Here is a 19,208-nt window from a genome sequence, read left to right as displayed (position 1 = left end):
TTAGGGTGAGAGGGGAAAGATTTAAAAGGGACCTAAATGGTAACATTTTCACACAGAGGGTGGTGCGTGTATGGAATGAACTGCCAGAGGAAGTGGTGGAGGCGAGTACAGTCACAACACTTATAAAGCATTTGGATGAGTATATGAATGGGAAGGGTTTAGGGCCAAACGCTAACAAATGGGACTAGATTAATTTTGGATATCTGGTCAGTATGGTCAAGTTGGACCAAAGGGTCTATTTCTGTCCTATACAACTCTGTGACTGTAAGCATCTTTGAGCTCTTAGTTCTCGATGTCTCTGCAAAGAAGGAAAGTCGTCCTTTCCACTATTTTTATCAGCATGAGGAAGGAAGCGCAGACTGTGAATCAGACAGGCAGGAAACCCCCCCAAACAATCCCGGGGCCAATTTAAATTAGCATCACGTTCAATCCAAGCCCAGTTCAGCTCTCCTGAGGACTAACCCTACAGTGTAAGAAATGCAGATTTATGGACGAGGTTTAACATTTGTGAGAAATGGATCAGATCTGTTTAACTGTCAGGGCTTGAAGTTATTTAAATCCCCAGCCCTTTACCCTTTTATAACCAGAAGTGCAATCATACACAACTGAGCAACTTCCCCGACTTCACTACGACTTTTTATTTTGTGTTTTTTTTCCTTTAATGACTAACCACCACAAATAATCACCCGGGAGCCAGTTCAATATGTACAAGCAAAGCCCAATATGGCCAATGCAAACCATCAATAGTGAGGGGGATGGGGGTGTTGGGGTAGAAAGGGAAGGGACTAAATGAAAATGGACATGGAGGGGGAAATAAAGGCATCAAGAACATTGATGGACACAGTGTGCTCCATCTCCAAGGACACCTCGGTATGAACACATCCATGGGAGAGGGGCAGACAATCAGGTGGGAATGGAAGGGTATGGAGGTGTCCTGGGGAACTGAGAGGGAATGGAGTATCACAGGTGACTGAGAGAGTACAGAAGTATCATAGAGCACTGAGAGGGTATGGAGGAGTCCTGGGGGACTGGGAGATACAGAGGTATCGTAGAGGACTGAGAGGGTATGGAGGTGTCCTGAGGGACTGAGAGGATATGGAGGAGTCATGGAGGACTGAGACGATATGGAGGTGTCCTGGGGAACTGAGATGATATGGAGGTGTCCTGGGGAACTGAGGGCGAATGGGGTGTCATAGGGGACTGAGAGGGTATGGAGGTGTCATGGAGGACTGAGAAGGAATGGAGGTGTCCTTGGGGACTGTGAGGGTATGGAAGTGTCCTCGGGTACTGTGAGGGTATGGAGGTGTCTGGGGACTGTGAGGGTTTGGAGGTGTCATAGGGGACTGAGAGGATATGGAGGTGTCATGGAGGACTGAGAGGATGTGGAGGTGTTCTGCGGAAATGAGAGGGAATGGGGTGTCATGGACGACTGAGAGGGAATGGGATGTCTTCGGGGACTCAGAGGGTATGGAGGTGTCCTGGAGGGCTGTGAGCATGTGGAGGTGTCCTGGGGGATTGTGAGGGTATGGAGGTGTCATGGAGGACTGAGAGGGGTGGAAATGTCATGGGGGAATGGAAGAGTCTGGAAGTACAATGCAGGTAAGAGAGAGCATTGAAGTTGGATGAGAGATGAGGGCTAGAGGACCTTAAGCCCTTCATAAACCTCAACCAATAACTCAGAGAAGCGAGTGAATCCTTCTAACCATCCTGCCTCACCCACCTCAAAGGCGGCCTCCTAACTGCCTTTGGAAGAGACAAGTCTGACTCGATCACAAGCGCCCTGAGTGAAAACCGTGTATATGGCCATTGTATCCATGGAGATAGGCCTTAGATGTGGTGATTCCCCAGATCAAACCCACACTCCCCCAGGACCTCCCCCCCACTGCCCCCACCCCTCAACATGATGGTAAAAATCCAGGCCAGAGTGTCTAACTGCAGCTTTATTCCTTCTTTTCAGCATTCCCTTCATTCTCACTACTCGTTTGTGGAGATCCAGCCTCTGCCACTCTCAGCTGTTGAATAATTGATTCCCCCTTTTCAAAATCTGACTGAGGACCTTTTATCTCACAAAGCAGTTTGATGCTCAGTTTACCCCAGTCCCCACAGAGTCCCTCTGCCAATTCTCTCCCCTTCCCATCTCGATGTCCTCTGGCTTCACAGAGCAGCACCGTCAGATCATGTTGGACTTGTTCCTGAAGGTCGACCAATTACCATTTGCGAGTGTGGCATTTGATCAAGATAAACGTGGTCACGTGACAGTTGGTCATGTCATTTTTGCCGACTGTTTACAAGTGCTTTGGCATTTACCTTGGTTGATTGACGTCACCCCCTCAAGGGCTGAAGAAACTCTTTGCCCTTTGATTCTGCAGATCGCCAACATTTCCGTAATGCGGCCATTTATAAATCAAAAGAAAAGTGAAAAGTAAAGGGAGAGAGATTTAAGGAGATGACGGAGGTGCCTTGAGGCGATTGTTCCTTCAATGAAATTCCCAGGATTCCTTGGTGAGTTGGCAACCATATTTTGAGATCTAAAGGGGAACGGTCTGTGTCTCAGGTTTTTTAGCCGTGGTACATTTAAGGACTGCACTCTCCTAATTGCCTTATGAGGAACACACATGGTTAATGAAATCACCTCAGAATGAAATATGATGTACAGAGCCAAAAATGTTCCAGCTCTTGCACTTTAAGTAATTTCCAATGTATTGCACTCAGCTAATTGATGTTTTCTAGTCAATCATTTGTAAGACATCCCTGGAGCAGATGGGGCTTGAATCCAGGTCTTCTGGCCCGAACGTAGGGACACTACCACGAAGCCACAAAAGCTCCACGGAATGGATTTTACAAATATTAAGACAATTCCCAACATATTGAATGGACCAAAATATACAAACATAGAAAACACGTGCAGGAAGAGGCCATTCGGCCCTTCGAGCCTGCACCACCATTCAATATGATTGTGGCTGATCATGCAATCTCTGTATCCCATTCCCACTTTCTCTCCACACCCCTGGATCCCTTTAGCCACAAGGGCCAAGCCCAGCTCCATCTTGAATATATCTCATGAACTGACCCCAGCAGCTTCATGTGGGAGTGAATCCCACAGGTTCACGACTCTCTGAGTGAAGAAATTCTTCCTCCTCTCAGTCCTGAATGGCTCACCCCTTATCCTTAGACTGCGACCCTTAGTTCTGGATTTCCCCAACATTGGGAACGTTCTTCCCGGGTCTAGCCTGTCCAGTCCCTTCAGGGTTTTATATGTTTCTATGAGGACACCCTCCACCTCCAAACCCGAAATTCTTCTAAATGTCTGAGTACAAGCCCACTCGATCCAGCCGATCTTCATGTCAGTCCTGCCATCCTGGGAATCAGGCTGGTGAACCTTTGCTGGACTCCCTCAATAAGCAAGGATGTCCTTCCTCAAAGTAGGAGATCAAAATGCACACAAGAGTAGGATGGGGGAGGGGGTGCAGGTTAACCTTAATTGCAAATTCTCTAATATTCAAGTTGAAAAGCTTTGTAACATGTTTTTTACAAATTTCATGAATGGGTATGTTGGGAAAAGGTTGCGTAGTTTGAGTCTTTAGTTCACCACCTCCTCTTTGCCTGCTTCGGTGTTCAGGGTCCCAGATGCTTCTTCCATGACAGACAGCACTTCTGTGAGTTTTTCTGAATCGAGCAGTGGTTTTCATCTGGGGAGCATACTTAGACAAGGCGAAAGAGCCTGTGGACCACCCACTGCTCTGACATCTCTGCCAGTGCCCCCCCCCCCCCCCCGCCCATGTTTGTTTACCGCCACACAAGCAAAACATTGGAATGAAGGGGAAGATCCAAAAACAAATGCAGTTCCTGTCTCCAACCTCTGAGGTTACAACTCAGACCCCCCACACACACAGACATACTTACACACACAAATGCATGTACCTCCTCTCTCACACAAACACATACACACAACACACACACAATATACACGCGCACACAATTCTCTCACACACACACACACACCATGCAGATGCAAACACACAAGGGCTGAATCCAAAGAAATCCTGCAGTCACACAGACACAGACAGACGCACCTTTGCACATGCACTGACACTAGGTCACATTGTTATCCAGCAGCATAGTCATAGAGATGTACAGCATAGAAACAGACTCTTGGTCCAACTCGATAAAAACAATGACTGCAGATGCTGGAAACCAGATTCTGGATTAGTGGTGCTGGGAGAGCACAGCAGTTCAGGCAGCATCCGAGGACAGGCAAAATCGACGTTTCGGGCAAAATCCCTTCATCAGGAATAAAGGCAGTGAGCCTGAAGCGTGGAGAGATAAGCGGGAGTCCGAGGCGGAAGATGAGGCGTTCTTCCTCCAAGCGTCGGGTGGTGAGGGAGCGGCAGTGGAGGAGGTCCAGGACCTGCATGTCCTCAGCAGAGTGTGAGGGGGTGTTGAAATGTTGAGCCAGAGGGCGGTGTGGTCGATTGGTGCGAATGTCCCGGAGGTGTTCCCTAAAGCGTCCAGTCTCCCCAATGTAGAGGAGACCGCATCGGGAGCAACGGATACAATAAATGATATTAATGGATGAGCAAGTAAAACTTTGATGGATGTAGAAGGCTCCTTTAGGGCCTTGGATAGAGGTAAGGGAGGAGGTGTGAGTGCAGGTTTTACGGTTCGTGCGGTGGCAGGGGAAAGTGCCAGGATGGGAGGGTGGGTTGTAGGGGGGCGTGGACCTGACCAGGTAGTCACGATCATGCTGACCAGATATCCTAAATTAATCTAGTCTCATTTGCCAGCACGTGGCCCACATCCCTTTAAACACTTCCTATTCATGTACCCACCCAGATACCTTGTAAATGCTGTAATTGTACCAGCCTCCACCACCTCCTCTTGCACCACCCCCTGCGTGAAAAAGTTGCCCCTCCGGTCCCTTTTAAAAATTTCCCCTCTCACCCTAAATCTATGCATTCGGTTTTGAACTCCACTACATTGGGGAAAAAAATTTTGGTATTTTAAAAAGAAGTTAAAAATTGCCTTTGAAAGTATATGGCTAATAAAATGAAGACATTTCCGAAACCAACAAATCATTAGAGAGGGTGTAGAAGAGATTTAATGATATGTTTCGGGGATGAAGAACCACTGTTACCCAGGCCGGTTTGACAAATTGGGACTGTTGTCCTAGAAGTGGAGATCTGAGGGAAGTTCTCAAAATTATGCATTGATCTGAAGAAATATTCAAACTCATGAAAGGATCAAGAGGACGCAGACTACATTTACAATAAAAGCAAGCTCACAGTACAGTGGGATCTTGATCAGATTGGCCAATGGGCTGAGGAGTGGCAGATTGGGTTTAATTTAGATGCTGCATTTTGGAAAGTCAAATCAGGGCAGGACTTATACACTTAATGGTGAGGTCCTGGGGAGAGTTGCTGAACAAAGAGATCTTGGAGTGCAGGTTCTTAGTTCCTTGTAGTGGAATCATAGGTAGATAGGATATTGAAGAAGGCATTTGGGATGCTTGCCCTTATTAATCAGTGCATTGAGTATAGGAGTTGAAAGGTCATGTTGCAGCTGTACAGGACATTGGATAGGTCACTTTTGGAATATTGCATGCAATTCTGGTCTTCCTGCGATAGGAAGGATGTTGTGAAACTTGAAAGGGTTCAGAAAAGGTTTAAGGATGGTGCAAAGGTTGGAGGGTTTGTGCTACAGGGAAAGGCTGAATAGGCTGGGGTTATAGGGATAGTGCTGCCCTTTTAACAAGGTTATATTGTCCTTGGTGTTTTTCAAGATGGGGTCATAAAGGCAGAGGTTCGGATCTGTCTGGAAATGGCGACTTGAAAATAATTGAGGAGGAGTGGCCAGTTCTCCCAGTTCAGGTTTTTCTAGTTTGGTTTAGTTTTAGCAAGCAGTCGAAAACTGCTGGGAACCTAGAGAGGCAGCTAAAGTGAAAAGAGGTTCCATGCTTCAACAGTTGCTTCTTACCTGAACTTTCTCTCTGACATCTCTGCTGTCTGTGTTTGAATGTGCCTTTTGCCAAGCGGTGTATTTATGGGATGTTACGGGAATTGGAACAGCTACGTTAAGTTGCGATAGAGTTGGTTCTGTTATCAAATTAATTAGGTTAACCTAAATTCTGTTTTCTTTTGTTTGCGCTTTAACCATGGTGCATAAATGAGTTCTGTTGTGCTTGAAGCGGAGTGGTTTGAGCAGCTGCATCACTCCTGGAATATCCATTCCACATCTTTAAACACAAAAAAGGTTAGTGTTTGGGCTACCCTCTTAAAATGTTTGGAGGGAGTCTGGCCTTGTCCATAATATTATTTTCCCTGGAGTATTGGAGGCGGAGGGGGTGACCTTCTAGAGGTTTATAAAATCATGAGGGGCGGAGATGGGATAAATGGACAAGATCTTTTCCCCAGGGTGGGGGAGTCCAAAACTAGAGGGTATGGATTTGGGATGGGAGATGGGAAAGATTTGAAAGGGACCCAAGGGGCAATTTGTTCACACAGAGGGTGGTGCATGTTTGGAATGATCTGCCAAAGGAAGTGGTGGAGTTAGGTACAATTACAACATTTAAAAGGCATCTGAATGGGTACATGAATAGGAAGGGTTTAGAAGGACCTGGGCCAAATGCTGGCAAATGGGCCGAGATTAATTTAGGATATCTGGTTAGCATGGATGAGTTAGACCAAATGGTCTGTTTCTGTGCTATACATCTCTATGAATCAATGACTGTATGACAGAAGCGAATTTGTCAGTAGTTAAGTTCTGGAACACACTGACTGGGAGTGCGGTGGAGGCAGGTTCAATCAAGGTATTCAAAAAGCAATGGTTTGTAAAGGGGAAATGTGCACGGTTTGCGGAGAAGGCAGGAGAGTGGAACCAAGAGCAAGTTTCCTCTCCCTGGCAAAAGAGGTGACGAGAAAGGGAAATAATTGGGAGAGGTAACTCCAGGCAGAAAGAAATCAACGTTCTATTACCATCTCAGCAAATAAGTTCCAGCTGAGAAGTTCCACAGATGTCACTCTGATTCTCCTAATAATTGAATTAAAAATCTCACTATCATAAACATGATCGTGTCCTTTTGCAGAATATATGAGGCAGGCAATGACGAGCCAAGCCTGTTCCCTTCGATGTGTTAGAAACCAGTTACACTCTGAGTGTCCCAGTCCATTTTGCTTTTATTTCAGGCAGTAGTAGACAGACACTGGAGGTCAGTCAAAGGGCCCCCGAGCTGAAGGTTTACACCAGTTGACCAGGTATTCCCGGATTGTGGAAAAATCGAACGAGGAAGTCAGCCTGTCAGAGTCTGCTGCCTGTGATCATTCGAAAGCACTTTCTGAGGTTAGGGATGAGCTGCCGTTAGACAGAGCACTGACTTCATTTGGATTCTTGGAGACTGTAAGTAGAAAACTGGGGATAAGATTCTCAATAGCTGCTGAGGACTTGATGGGCTCCTATGGTATAATGAATGCGGTAATAATATTGACAATCTGGTAGCTGGCTCACCAATACCTGAAGTGCTTGAATTCAACAAGCTCCTGTACAAAATAGGCTTTGGACAACTGTAGGAGGCATACAGTCCATGACAAGATTTGATTGTACATGCTTGGTCGAAAAAAATGGCACTCTTGCATAGAGAGTCCTGATTCGGTTTCAGGATGTCTTGTGCAAAATACCTAGCGTGGTTCACCTGATAGGTCCAAACCTTGGGTTCAGGAACCTGAAAGTGCATTTACTGTAACTAACTCTGGACTACACCAGCTCTGGTTTTGCTGGTGGCCTCTGAGTCAGTGGGTTGTGTGCTCAAACGTTATTCTGAGGTTTACGCACAAACTCCTGGCTGACACTTCAGGGCAGAGCTGAAGGACTGCCACACTGTTGAAGGTACCACCTCTGGCTGAAATATTATACTGGGACCCAAGGATGGTTGTCAGAATTCCCATGGTAGCATCTCAAGGAAGACCATGAGAGGCTGCCCTGGTGCTTTGGCGGGTATTAATACTTCCACTAAAGCAGACAATCTAGTCACTGTCACATTGCACAGTAATAGGAGCTTGCTGTGTGCAAATTGGCTGCTGCATTTCCTTCATAACCCGAGTGAACACATTTCAAAAGAGGATTTCATTGTAAAACCCTTTTGGAGAACCCTGAGATCGATTAAGGTGTTGTACAAATGCAAGTCATTCTTCCTCAACTGATTGTCATTTCAATTGGGAAAGTAGACCTCGGTATTCTACATGCAGGTCATGAGTGTTAACAAATGGGGTGGCACAGTGGCTCAGTGATTAGCAATGCTGCCTCACAGCACCGGGGACCTGGGTTCAATTCCAGCCTCAGGTGACTGTCTGTGTGGAGTTTTCACATTCTCCCCGTGTCTATGCGGGTTCCCTCCCACATCCCAAAGATGTGCAGGTTGGGTTAATTGGAAATGCTATAGTGCCCAGGGATGTGCAAGCTAGGTGAAACAGTTATGAGAAATGCAGGGTCTGGGTGGGATGCTTTTCTGAGGGTCAGTGTAGACATAATGGGCAGAATGGCCTCTATACGCACTGTAAGGATTCTATGACTCATTCCATCAGCTGAACCAGTCAGTTCACCAACACTCCCGCTGCATGAATATGGCTCTTCTGAAGAAAGGTCACTGGACCCGAAAAGTTAACCATGCTTTCTCTCCACAGACGTTGCCTGACCTATTGAGTTTTTCCAGCAATTTCTGACTGCTTCCCCCATCAGTTGATTCAGCAATATGGCTGGGTGCAGGTGAATGCAGAGACACAAGGGGGTGGTGATTCGGCAAACACTCAAGTAGGGGCCACTACCTTCGTGTTACAACTACATTGGTAACAGTTGAGGAACTACATGGAAACAGAGCTCACTGTGGCTAAGAACTGGGAAGAAGTGACAAATGAGCCCTGACTGGAGTGTGCGATTTTCAGAGCACATTAAGTATGAGAAAGGCTGGTCCGTCAGTGAAGATACTGCTGTTACCCTGCTCTAAAATAGAAGGTGGGTAGTGAATTGCTCGAACGATTCATTCAATTTTTTTTACAGGCCAAAGATGGGATTGTATTGGAGTTGGAGTTTAAAGAGGGGTCTATTCAATCCCCTGTGATTCCCATGTCCCTTGGAGGCACATGGACGGGGCTCTGGGTTTTGATGCATAGGGTGGTCTAGCGAGTTTTGAGAAGATTTGTAGCTCAGGTTGAGGTTCTGGATTTAAGTTTGCTCGCTGAGATCAGCATCGTTTTTAGATGTTTCGTCACCATACTAGGTAACATCATCAGTGAGCCTCTGGTGAAGCACTGATGGTATGGCCCACTTTTTATTTATGTGTTTAGGTTTCCTTGGGTTGGTAAATGGGATCCAAGTCAATGTGTTTGGTGATAGAGTTTCGGTTGGAATGCCATGCTTCTTGGAATTCTCATGTGTATCTCTGTTTGGCTTGTCCTAGGATGGATGTGTTGTCCCAGTTGAAGTGGTGTCCTTCCTGTTGAAGTGGTGTCCTTCCTCATCTATATGTAAGGATACTAGTGAGAGTGGGTCATGTCGTTTTGTGGCTAGTTGATGCTCATGTATCCTGGTGGTTAGTTTTTTCATTAGTGTGGTCTACTCAATGAAATCAGTTGGGAGGCCTTGTTAACATTCCATTTATTGATATCCGAGTCCATGTCATTAGCTTTACCAATGTAATCCCCCTGCTCAGGCAGTCAATTTGTTGTCCCTGTAAGATGGTGTTGGGGGTGTGGTGCGGTTAGTGAGGTCTATCAGCTGATACAGGCCAAAGCCTCTAATTATAGTTAAAATCCTGAGTTGCTCACTCATTGTGAGGATCCGAGGGAACGACAGGGTTGTAAACCAGAGGGCCACTTCCTTGTGTTTGGCCTGAAGGGGTGGGCATGGGAGTACTGCCAAGGGAGCATTCACAGCTTGGGCCTAGTTGAAATCTGGTCAGTCCAGTTACATTCCCCGACAGGGCATCCTATAGAAACTCGCCAACCCTGGACCAGTGACAAAATGGGACTTCATATCATGGGGTGAAAAGGTGGAGGGCTGGGCAAGGGTGTCCCAGTCTTGCAAAGGCCCGCCCGGCACACTCCCACTCCATAACCCACAACCACCTTTCCTGGTTCCATGGGAATTTATTCCAGCAAGTTCCCCTGGTCATTTCTTTGTTTTCAGCAGTCACTAGGGTCCACCCACAATTCCTCAAAATTTAAATCAGCTTCCTGACCTACGGTTCAAGGCAGGCACTCTTCAGTCCAGCTGAGGGAAGGGGCCTTGAAAAACAGCTTCCAGGGTTGAGCGGAGATATGGTGGCTTTGTGAGAATATCACGAGGAATCAGAGACTAATGCTCTGGGGAACATGGGTTCAAATTAACACAGGGGAGCTGATGGAATTTAATCTCTGGAATATAATCCTGGCAACCATGAAACGATCAGCGATTATTACAAAATACTCATCTGGTTCACTGATGTCCTTTAAGGAAGGAAATCTGCCACCTTTCCCAGTCTGGACTATATTTAACTCCAGCAATGACTCTCTGAAGTGGCCTAGTTCGAGGGCGATTAAGAATGTGCGATAAATTTCTGGCCTTGTCAGCGAGGTGCATATCCCATGAAAGCGTAAATAGTTTAGCAATTTGAGGCTGCGTGGGAGGATTGTAACCTCTAAATTCCCTTGGGCAGGAAATCCAGTGTTGAGAACAAACTGCTGAAAGATGGATGTGACATTTATGAGCTATCTTCAGCTTGGTGAGAATTCCCTGCTCTCCCAGGAGCGAGCTGGTGTTTTGTATTTGGTCTGGTAGCATGGGGACGGATAATCCCCTAGTGTTTCACCCAAATGCTCTGGCAGCGACTCTTGGTGGGAAATCAAGTGTCACTCTTCATTGATATTCACATATCTTCTCTTTCCTATAGAGGACGTAAAGTCTAGCAAACTGTACCAGGAATTTTGACTCTGAGTGGGATCATGGCATGCTTGCCACAGGAAGCTTATAGGAACATGTGTTGTTTCCTATAAATATGAGAGATAATTGTAGATCTGGGGGAGTGAGATCAAAGGCTTGAACACCAGGGGCTCACTAACCTTGACAGCGACAAGGTCTGCCAACATAATTTGGACACCTTCCCCTAGACTGGCCTCCAGTCTCCATCGCACGGTTGGACTGTGAAGGACTGTCTCACATTGGCAAGTGTCAGGTGACCTCTTAGTCCACCCTGAGGCCTGCAGTGAGATGCGAGGAGGTGGGTGGGGGTGGGGTGAGGGGAGAGGAGGGCTAGCCGCATTTGACAGCGGGCAGACAGAAGGGGAGAACAGGAGTGGGCACCAGGATCTCGGAGAAGATGGGCTGGTAGTCTTCGGGGGCAGGCTGGGAGCTCTGCTCCAACATCTCCAGCACCGTCCCGCGCACGTCTTTGGACACATCGCCCCGAATATCCAGCAGGGCCGAAACATGCTCATCACTGGCAAAAGAAAACCAGGAGGTTGCCTTGTTATTCAAGAACGGAAACAGCCTTCACAAGTCATTGAGTCACACAGATGCACAGCACAGAAACAGACCCTTTGGTTCAACTCATCCATGCTGACCAGATATCCTGTATTAATCTGTTCCCATTTGCCAGCACTTGGCCCATATCCTTCTAAACCCTTCCTATCCATGTACACATCCAGATGCCAGTATTATCTACCAGTGGTGATTTCATTGTTATCATTCATCAAGATGTGGAGATGCCGGTGTTGGACTGGGATGGACAAAGTTAAAAATCACACAATGCCAGATTATAGTCCAACAGGTTTATTTGGAAGCACTAGCTTTCGGAGCGCTGCTCCTTCATCAGGTAGCTGCGGAGCAGGATCATAAGACACAGTGTCATGCAACTGAAATGATGTATTGAACAAACCGAGATTGCTGTTAAGTCTTTCATCTTTTAGAATGGGTTGCTGGTTTCGATTTATTAATATGTAAATCCCAGAACTTCTTTCAAGTCACATTCCTGAGATAACTTAAGGTTTTATAAAACAAAGGGTGACATCTCAGTTCAGACAATGCATTAAAGGTGTGAGGTTAGAGTCTGTATGTAAACTAATCTTGAGTCAGACTGGTTCTGTTTCCAAAGTAGGAATTTATAAAATGTCACATGGATTGACTGCCTGCATTGACTGTCTGTAGATTGTGTGTTTTTTGATTAAAATAGATTGTGTCTGTAATTACAATTCTACAAATGCAAATTCACCCCAGAGACTTGTGTGTGTCTGCGCGCATATGAGGGAGAGAGAGAGAGAGAGAGAGAGAGTGTTTGTGTGTATGGGAGAAAGAATGCATGTGTGCATTTGACTGTGTGCGTGTGAGAGTGTGTGTTTGCATGTGTGCGTACTTGGTAGTGTGTGCATGAGTGTGACGGAATATTAACCTGTGAGAGGGTGTGTGAGGGGAATATCTGTGTGTGTGTTTGAGAGAGAGTGTGTGTATGAGAGAGAGTCTGCATGAATGTGTGTATACGTAAGCATGAGTGTGTGTGTGTGAGGATGGACTCAACCGGCACCTTGGGTTCATGTCACACTACAGGTGACCCCACTACACTATACCCTCTCTCTCTCACACACAAACTCCTACATACCCACACACATAAACCCTCACACTCACACCCAAGCACACACCCTCTCACAAGGTTATACTCCATCATACCCACGTACCAGGTACGCAGACACACAAACACATACTCTCACATGCACTCACTCACACTCACCCACAAACACAAACACACACACACACGCACACTCTCTCCCTCACATGCATGCAGACACACGTATACATCTATGGGGTGAATTTGCATTTGCAGAATTGTAATTACAGATACATTGTGTTTTTTCTCAAGTCCAAGTAACATGTTATAAATTCCAACTTTGGAAACAGAACCAATCTCTCAAGATTGGAATACAGGCACACCCCATCCTCATACCTTTCATGCATTGTCTGAGCTGGGATGTCACCTTTGTTTTATAAAACCTTAAGTTGTCTTGGAAATGTGACTTGAAAGAAGTTCTGGGATTTACACATTAATGAACCGAAACCTGCAACCCATTCTGAAAGATGAAAGACTTAACAGCAATCTAGGTTTGTTCAATATATTGCTTCAATTGCACGACATCATGATCTTGTGTTATAAATTCTGTGTCTTATGATCCTGACCCACTAGCTATCTGACGGAGTAGTGCTCCTAAAGCTAATATATTCCAAATACACCTGTTGGTCTATAACCTGGTGTTGTGTGATCTTTAAGCTTGTCCACCCAGTCCAAAACCGGCACTTCCTCGTCATGGTATAGTTACAGTCACAAAAGGAACATTCACAACACAGCCTGTCAGACTATTAATAAAAACCCATTGGGTTTGCTAATGTCCTTTAGAAAAGGAAATCTGCCATCCTTACCCCGTCTGTCCTACACGTGACTCCAGACCCACAGCAATGACTACTTTTAACTGCCCTCTGGGTATTTTCTCTTTATTCACAGGATGTGGGCATCTCTGGTTAGGCCAATGTTTATTTACCCTGCTTAATTAGGGATGAGAATTAAATACTGGCATGGCGAGCAATGCCCATGTTCTATGAAGAAATAATATTTTTAAAAAATCAGCCTGAAAATCCTTTCACTATTCTTCACGGGTAGATTGATAGACATAATCAGTATTTCAATATGGAGGTATCCAAAATTATTGATGGGGAGAAATTGTTTGCAGTTCCAAGGGCAAAAAGCAGCAGAATCAGAGAATTACAATTGCAAAAGGAGAAATCTATTGTTCTGAACAGGAATTGTACTAGACTCGAAATGTTAACTCTGTGTTTCTCCACAGATGCTGCCAGACCTGATTAGATTAGATTAGATTCCCTACAGTGTGGAAACAGGCCCTTCAGCCCAACTAGTCCACACCGACCCTCCAAAGAGTAACCCACCCAGACCCTTTCCCCCAAACTAATGCACCTAACTCTACAATTTAGCATGACCAATTCACCTGACCTGCACATCTTTGGACTGTGGGAGGAAACCGGAGCACCCGGAGGAAACCCACGCAGACACGGGGAGAATGTGCAAACTCCACACAGTCGCCTGAGGCTGGAACCTGCTGAGCTTCTCCAGCATTCATTGAGAAATGTGTTCATTTGAGAAATCTGGTGTTCCATGGGAGGCTTAGGGCAGTGGGACTATTTGGCAAGTCTTTCAAAGGGCCAGAACGGGTAATGACGAGCCAAATCGCCTCCTTTTTGTGCTGTAAAATTCTGAATCGACTTCAAGAGAAGAGGGTGTGCCTTGCTGCTCCTTCCCCTTTGACCTTTCTTCCTCCCAGCTCCCTGACCTCACCCTTTTCCCTGCTAAGTACTTGCTTAAGAACTGTTAACATTAGTGGGCGGCACAGTGGCACAGTGGTTGGCACTGCTGCCTCACAGTGCCAGAGACCTGGGTTCAATTCCCGCCTCAGGCGACTCTCTGTGTAGAGTTTACATATTCTCCCTGTGTCTGCGTGGGTTTCCTCCGGGTGCTCTGGTTTCCTCCCACAATCCAAAAAAGTGCAGGTTAGGTGAATTGGCCATGCTAAATTGCCCTTAGTGTTAGGTGAAGGGATAAATGTAGGAGTATGGGTCTGGGTGATATACGCTTCGGCGGGTCGGTGTGGACTTGTTGGGCCGAAGGGCCTGTTTCCACATTGTATCTAATCTATTTTCTCACACCTTGCCAATTCTGATGAAAGGTGAGGAATTATAGAAGAGTTAGAGGATGGAAGGAGGGCATTAGGCCCATTGCATCTGTGCTGGCCCTCTGCAGGAGCAATTGTGCTTTTTCAACCTCTTTTCTGCAAATGATCGAAACCCCTTTGGAAAGCCTTGACTGACCCCACTTGCACTGTACTCTCAGATAGTGCCTTCCAGACTCTAACCACTCACTGTGTGAGAAAGATCTGCTTCACATTGTCCTCGCTTCTGTTGACAATAATTGTAAACCTCTGCTTCCCCAATGCTTCCATCAATGGGGACTGTTTCTCCTTCCCAATGCTCTGCAACGTGTGTCCGTCCACCCTACCCATTGGGTCCCTCCAGCATTTTAGGTTTAAATTGTTCACATTTGCAGCCTCTCGCTGCTTGGTGTTCCCAGGGGCTGTCACTTTAATGGATTAGACTCCACAACCACCTGATGAAGGCGCAGCGCTCCGAAAGGTAGTGCTTTCAAATAAACCTGTTGGACTAAAACCTGGTGTGTGGTGTGTTTTTAACTTTAATGGGAGTGGACGTGTAAAAGAAGCTCTGGAGTTGAGTGGTCTCTGTAATCTGGCTGGATGGGGTGGGGGGTTAATCTCTGTCCCACACTCTCTGGTTTTCTGGGCGGTTTAAAGGGACGCACAATAAACCATTTCCCCAGAGGCCTGCGGTGCTCAGAGAGTACCAGCCCAGCCAGCTGTGGAGTCTGACTTTAAGTCGTATTCAGACGCGCCTGCCCACAGGCTGCTCTACTCCTCACTGTGAGAGTGCATCGCTGCAACCTAGTGGCGGGGTTGAATACAACTCCCACATAGAAGGTTCAGCACCAAGGACTTCATTTGTATGGTGCATGTTGCGCAGCAAATAGAATCACTAAAGGTCAGAAAGAAGCCATCAATTCTGCACTGACCCTCCGAACAGCACCTGAACCAGCCCTCCACCCTACTCCCACATTCACCATAGCCAATCCACCCTCACCTACACATCCCTGAACACCACAGGACAATTTACCATGGCCAATCCACCCTCACCTACACATCCCTGAACACCACAGGACAATTTACCATGGCCAATCCACCCTCACCTATACATCCCTGAACACCACAGGACAATTTACCATGGCCAATCCACCCTAACTTACACATTCCTGAACACAACAGGACAATTTACCATGGCCAATTCACCCTCACCTATACATCCCTGAACACAACAGGACAATTTACCATAGCCAATCCACCCTCACCTACACATTCCTGAACACAACAGGACAATTTACCATGGCCAATCCACCCTAACCTACACATCCCTGGACATTACAGGACAATTTACCATGGCCAATCCACCCTAACTTACATGTCCCTGGACACCACAGGACAATTTACCATGGCCAATCCACCCTAACCTACGCATTCCTGGACAGTACAGGACAATTTACCATGGCCAATCCACCCTAACCTACACAAGTCTGAACACCACAGGACAATACACCATGGCCAATCCACCCTAACCTACACATCCCTGGACACCACAGGACAATTTACCATGGCCAATCCACCCTAACTTACACATCCCTGGATACTACAGGACAATTTACCATGGCCAATCCACCATTTACCTAACCTACACATCCCTGGACACCACAGGACAATTTACCATGGCCAATCCACCCTAATTTACACATCTATGGACACCACAGGACAATTTACCATGGCCAATCCACCCTAACCTACACATCCCTGAACACCACAGGACAATTTACCATGGCCAATTCATCCGAACTTACACATCTCTGAACGCAACAGGACAACTTACCATGGCCAATCCACCCTAACCTACACATTCCTGGACACTACAGGACAATTTACCAGGGCCAACCCACCTAAACTATGCACAGGACAATTTAGCATGACCAATCCAACCACCTAAATGCACATTTTTGGACAGTGGGAGGAAATCCACACAGACACAGGGAGGAAAAGCAAACTCCACGCAGACAGTCACCCAAGACTGAAATTGAACCCTGGTCCCAGGCGCTGTGAGGTGTCAGTGCTAACCCTAACTGTCCCAAGGTGATTCACAACAGCACTCTAGAAGACAATAATCAAGCTCCATAAAGAGGAGTCAGGTCAGGTGATGAAAGGCTTGGTAAAAGAGTGCCTTAAAGGGGGAAATGAAGAAGAGAATGAAGGATATGTGTTGGGGGGTACCTGCAGAGCTGATGGCCTGGCCACTGACAGCACAGCAGTCAAAGGGTAGAATGATGAACATCGAGGATTCCAACAGGCCAGACTAGAGTAGTACAGACAATTGGGAGGGATATGGAAATCACTGAGGTAGGAAAGGGTAAGGCCATGGACGGATCTGTAGGCATGGGTGAGGATTGGAAAACCAAGACTCTGCTTGACTGGGAGCCAGTGTAGATGAGTGAGCTCAGGGACGATGGGGGAATGGGACTGGCCGGGAGTGAAGGCACAGACATCAGGATTTTGGAAGATGTCAAGTTGACGAGATGTGGAAGAACAGCCTGGGAAGAGTTGAGACGTGAAAGAGGTTTCAGCAGCAGATGAGCTGAGTCTGGGCAAAATCTGAAGACGCTACAGAGCTGGACCATAACCAATGGCTTCGATCTTCCCAAAACACAGAAATTTCTGCTCGCCAATACTGGGTATAATTGGATGACTTAGGAACAGTGGTGAACTTTGAGAGGGGTGGTGGGGAAGTGGAACTGGGCGCCATTAGCATTAGAGTAAAAACCAAATCTTATGACGCTGATAAGGGTCAGCACAGACTGGTCGGACTGAAGGGTCTGTTTCCATGCTGTATGACTCTGTGTCTCTATGACTCTGTGTCAACAAGGAATAGAAGACCAAAGATCATTTTTTGATGAATACCAGAGGTAACAGTGCAGGAGTGGGAAGATAAACCATTGCCGGCGATTCTCTGGCTATCATTAGAGGGTGGTGTGATCGATGGCGTCAAAGAATTTAGACAAGTCAAGAGGATGAGGAGACTATGTTCACTTTGCTGTGAAAAACAGAAAGGTAGAGTATTATTTAAATCATGATATATTGGCAAATGTGTTACAAAAAGGTTGGAGGGTCATAGAGTCATAGAGATGTACAGCACAGTAACAGATCCTTCGGTCCAACTCGTCCATGCTGACTCGATATCCCAAACTAATCCAGTTCCATTTGCCAGTACCCGGCCCACATTCCTCTAACCCCTTCCTATTCATATACCCATCTAGATGTCTTTTAAATGCTGTAATTGTACCAGCCTCCACCACTTCCTCTGACAGCTCACTCCATACACATACCCACCCTCTGCATGAAAACATTGCCCCTTAGGTCCCTTTTAAATTTCCCCCCTCTCAACCTAAACCTAAGCCCTCTAGCTTTGGACTCCCCTACCCTGGGGAACTATTCACCCTGTCCATTCTCCTCACAATTTAATAAAGTTCTAGAAAGTCACCCCTCAGCCTCCAAAGCTCCAGGGAAAATAGCCCCAACCTGTTCAGTCTCTCCCTATCCTTGCAAATCTTTTCAGAACCCTTGCAAGTTTAACCACATCTTTCCTAAAGTAAAATTTGAATGCATAACTTCAAAATTGGCTTAACCAATGTCCTGTACAGCTGTAACATGACCTCCCAACTCCTATAGAGTCATAGTCATAGAGATACACAGCATGGAAACAGACCCTTTGGTCCAACTTGTCCATGCCGACCAGCTATCCTAATATTTGGGCCATATCCCCAGTATTTGGGCCATATCCCTCTAAACCCTTCCTATTGATATACCCATCCAGATGCTTTTGAAATGTTGTAATTGTACCAGCCTCCACCACTACCTCTAGAGACAAAAAAAGCTGCAGAGGCTGGATTCCAAGTAGACACTCAACAGTAAGTTTACCAATCGCCTTCTTCACTATCCTGTCTACCTGCACCTCCACTTTCAAGGAACTGTGAACCTGCAAGGTCTCTTCGTTCAGCAACACTCCCCATGACCTTACCATTAAGTATATGGGTCCTGCCCATCTTCTCAACTCAGCTCTAGATAAACTGTCCCTTGTTATGAGACTGTGACAGACTAGGTCCACCCTCTTCAGCCATACTGTAATGACTCAAAAAGGCCAAAGATCAACTTCCCCAGGGCAACGAGGGATAACAGCTTAAAAATGTGTTGCTGGAAAAGCGCAGCAGGTCAGGCAGCATCAAAGGAGCAGGAGAATCGACGTTTCGGGCATAAGCCCTTCTTCAGGCTTATGCCCAAAACGTCGATTCTCCTGTTCCTTGGATGCTGCCTGACCTGCTGCGCTTTTCCAGCAACACATTTTTAAGCTCTGATCTCCAGCATCTGCAGTCCTCACTTTCTCCTAACGTGGGATAGCATTTACAAGGAGAGGGACTTGAGGGTTACAGTGGTAGAATGAGGTGATAAAAGGTGGGACGAATCTTAAGTAGA

At 46.4% G+C, this 19,208-nt stretch overlaps 1 protein-coding gene across 1 annotated transcript in view; it reads right to left on the bottom strand.

Annotated features, from left to right (window-relative positions):
• Positions 1–9,626: 9,626 nt before the first annotated feature.
• exoc3l1 (exocyst complex component 3-like 1) overlaps positions 9,627–19,208 on the bottom strand; it is a 77,830-nt gene continuing 68,248 nt past the window's right edge. Inside the window, exons 12-13 of the mRNA XM_043707433.1 lie at positions 17,154–17,272; positions 9,627–11,512 (exon numbers count right to left, since the gene is read on the bottom strand). Coding sequence (XP_043563368.1) covers positions 11,275–11,512; positions 17,154–17,272 — 357 coding nt within the window. The 3' untranslated portion in view covers positions 9,627–11,274. The remainder of the gene's footprint in view (positions 11,513–17,153; positions 17,273–19,208) is intronic.

Source organism: Chiloscyllium plagiosum, chromosome 17, assembly GCF_004010195.1.
Source record: "Chiloscyllium plagiosum isolate BGI_BamShark_2017 chromosome 17, ASM401019v2, whole genome shotgun sequence".
NCBI lineage: Eukaryota > Metazoa > Chordata > Chondrichthyes > Orectolobiformes > Hemiscylliidae > Chiloscyllium > Chiloscyllium plagiosum.
This window is presented reverse-complemented; position numbering and strand designations above follow the sequence as displayed.